The following is a 3,201-nucleotide window of genomic DNA, read 5'->3' as shown; positions in this document are numbered from 1 at the left end:
TTTGGGAGATGAGTTGTGACTAGTTGTGGGAGATGGAATGTGTTAGTGGGTAAGCCTGACTCTGCAAGTGGTTCAGAGTGCTGATCGAGAACTGCTATTTTGATGAATATAGAGGGTTGTGTGCTGGTCAAAATTAGAAGAGTAAAGATGGGACTTACCCAAAGTAGGGACGAGATTTGAATTTGAATTTGAAAATGGTGGTGGACTCGAGGCTATTCCTCCACGGTGGGTGGATGGTGGCGCGTGAGAAATCATGCCTTTAGAGCTATAAGCAGTGGTGCGTTTACCTGAGCAAGTGCATATTAATTGGAGAGTTTTGTGGCAGTGAAGTCTTCTTAGCCAGATCGGACTGAATTTGAGAAATAGTATTACGTAGGTCTTTCCTCATTTCTTCATCTCTTTCTAGGTTCTCTTGAGCCCATTCCAAATCCTTTGTGAGCCTGATGGGTTCCATGTGTGGATGGGGGAATAGGTGGGTGGTACAGTTGTAAATGTTGTAAAGCGATTATGGAAGATGAAGATGGTTTATTAGGGAGAGTGTGAGATTTAGATAGAGGTTTAAGTTCAGGGGTGGACAGAACATATATATGATGAGCGAATTGTCTCTTAAGAATGCTTTTGGATGATGATGTACCGATAGATTTGCTACGTGGGGGTAAGTGGGTGGTTTAAGGTGGTTGGGAGAGGATTCCGACGAGGAAGAGGAGGTCTCATGATGAAAGCTTGCCTCTCTCTCTTGACGTATTGTCCTCTCATTAGTATTGATTGTTGTTGATAATACTTTGTAAACCTTTGAGTTCGTAAATGTTAGAATTGATGTTATTCAGTTACCATCGATCCATTCACATGTTCTATAGAACGGTGCTTCACTCCTATTTTCAAATTTAATTATTGGGCTAAATTAATCACAAGTGGGATTCAATTGAAATTTAAAATCCATAAAAGAAAAAAAAAGTATTTAAATTAGTATATTGGCGGCTAAATCACTCTACTACTTTTTATTTTCCTAAATGAAATAATTGGAATTGAAAAAAATAAAATAAAAAAAATAAAAAATTGAATTAATTGGAGAAAATGTACAGTTAATTTCTTTCTTTTCTTTTCTATCTTTGGATTCTTATAAACAATCAACATAAAATACAGGATTAAGAAAAGTCTCCATATTAATTTCTAGATGGCCCGGGACAAGATGAGGACATCTGATTTGTGAAATCAGATTGCATGCAACTTGGTAGCATTAATTAAGAAAAAAATATATATATCCATTATTTTTCTTGCCCCACTTAGATATGATGCCTCTACAGAAACTTGTTGAGCCAGTAACTGCCACGAAGCCATCGAAGTGATCACAGGAGCTACATGAACAATATCACTCTCTTATTGTAACAGTCAATATAAAGTATATTTTGAGATCAAAATGACTAAATTAATTTTTTGTTTTCGGATTGCACAATTATAGTCCCTAATGCCAATCCAACTTTATGAACTCGTAAATCTTATTTATCAAATCCATTTAAAAGTAACAAATTTGTGACCAATTCATGCATGATTAAATTAGCTCTATCAACTGATCATTAATCTTAATTTTTTTCTCTCTTTGATCACTTTGTTTTCTCTCCCTTTTTGGTACTAACCACATGCAGCTTATGGATCATCAGAATAGTTCTCTCTTTGAAGAGTTTGCTGCATATTGTATTCAACCCATGATGAATTGTCCTTAGTTATGGCCTATTTTGTTACTATTAATACCCATGAAATGCATCAAATTTAAAAATATAGAACTCAAATAGAGTACGAGATATGCTAAAGTTCTAATCAATCAATGATTAGTTTGTACATAATATCTTCAAATTATTTTTTAGCATGCAGAAGGAAAATCAAAATCAAAATTCTAAGAAACTAGTAATCGAGATCATCAATTCAAGTCAATGATCAATTCCACATAATATACAATACATATAATATAAAAGCAAAGAAGAGGTTCCGTGGATTAGTCGGGACAAAGTCTTATACAACTCAATTATCGAAAAAAAAAAAATTAAAGAGCAATTAATTATATGTTTATCTGCAGATTTCGAAAAAAAAAAATAAAGCAATTAATCCTTAAAAAGAAACTAGTATTTTGATATTAATGTTTGTACAACTTGCAATACTGACAAAAAAATAAAAACACAGCACTAATCACCATATATCTAGATCTATATAAGAAATATATAATTGATTATCCTTCATTCTCTTTCTGTTTCCATTCCAAACCTATAAATCTGCATGGTGAATACCTAATTTTATATTCGGAAATGGTCTCGAGCTTAGGTGACCAAACTTGCTCTCTAGGCCCAACCAACATATCATAGTGCTTCTTCAACTCTGGTGTGCTACAAAGAAAACTATGGCTAGGGCTAGTACCTGACTCTTCTTTTCCCCCTTCTAGTTCCTTCCCTCTTGTGATAAGCTTAATTATGAACTCCGGCAATACCTTGATCAACACTCTTCCATTTGAGCCCTTTATGTATTCAAATGGGCACCCTTTGAAGTTGACCGGCGCCGGTTTAGGGCTAGCGCCTAGGGCGGCCAGGGAAGAAGCCGACAGCACGTTACATGTGAAGCAATCGAGGGGGAGGACGAGGTAGGTTTGTCCGGTCATGAGCTCGTCGTCGATGGCTAGGGCTGGGATGGGGTGGCCGATGAAGAATGAGTCTGCATGGCACACCATGCGGTCCGGGAACTGGAACATGATCTCTCCGGCTAGCCGTTTTCCGGTGAGAACCCTTGTGGTTCCTTCCCATGAGATTAGCTTCACCAATGAACGTGAATTTGGTTGACAATAACATGGAGTGATCGTATTGCCCATATGAGAGAGGGTTAGGGTTTAGGTTTAGTTGAGTTGCCTAATGATGATGGAGGAAGAGGAAGAGAGAAGTGGTGTTAATTTATAAATACAAGGGAAGGATTGACTTTGAGAAAAGTCTATGTTTGTTTTGTGTGTGTGTTTGTGTGTGTGTGCGTAAGGGCCGGTGGTGGTCAGCGATGCCGGCTTTGAACATTTATGTATCAACTTGCTTGGTGTATACAACAACTATACACATCAACTTGATTTACCTTGGACTTGTTATTACATATGTACATATAAAAAAATCACCATATGCATATAAGTATACATGGAAAATACCTCATGATCTCAGCTTTAATCCACTGTTTTAG

General features: G+C 36.7%; 1 protein-coding gene across 1 annotated transcript; it reads right to left on the bottom strand.

The window, feature by feature from the left end:
• Window positions 1–2,096: 2,096 nt before the first annotated feature.
• Window positions 2,097–2,922, bottom strand: LOC132314856 (uncharacterized). The gene has a single exon (XM_059813651.1). It carries the CDS (start codon window positions 2,849–2,851, stop codon window positions 2,222–2,224), a length of 630 nt encoding a protein of 209 aa, XP_059669634.1. The 5' UTR covers window positions 2,852–2,922; the 3' UTR covers window positions 2,097–2,221.
• Between the last annotated feature and the right edge of the window lie 279 nt (window positions 2,923–3,201).

The sequence above is a fragment of the Cornus florida genome, unplaced genomic scaffold (genome assembly GCF_030987335.1).
Source record: "Cornus florida cultivar Cherokee Brave unplaced genomic scaffold, ASM3098733v1 CherokeeBrave_3.0.0_Hap2_Chr06, whole genome shotgun sequence".
Classification (NCBI taxonomy): Eukaryota; Viridiplantae; Streptophyta; class Magnoliopsida; order Cornales; family Cornaceae; genus Cornus; species Cornus florida.
The sequence above is the reverse complement of the archived record's forward strand: the minus strand, read 5'-3'. Positions and strand labels throughout refer to the sequence as shown.

Excerpts from the sequence above, each read along its gene's own strand:
- LOC132314856 (XM_059813651.1), bottom strand. The coding sequence starts at position 2,851 with ATGGGCAATACGATCACTCCATGTTATTGTCAACCAAATTCACGTTCA.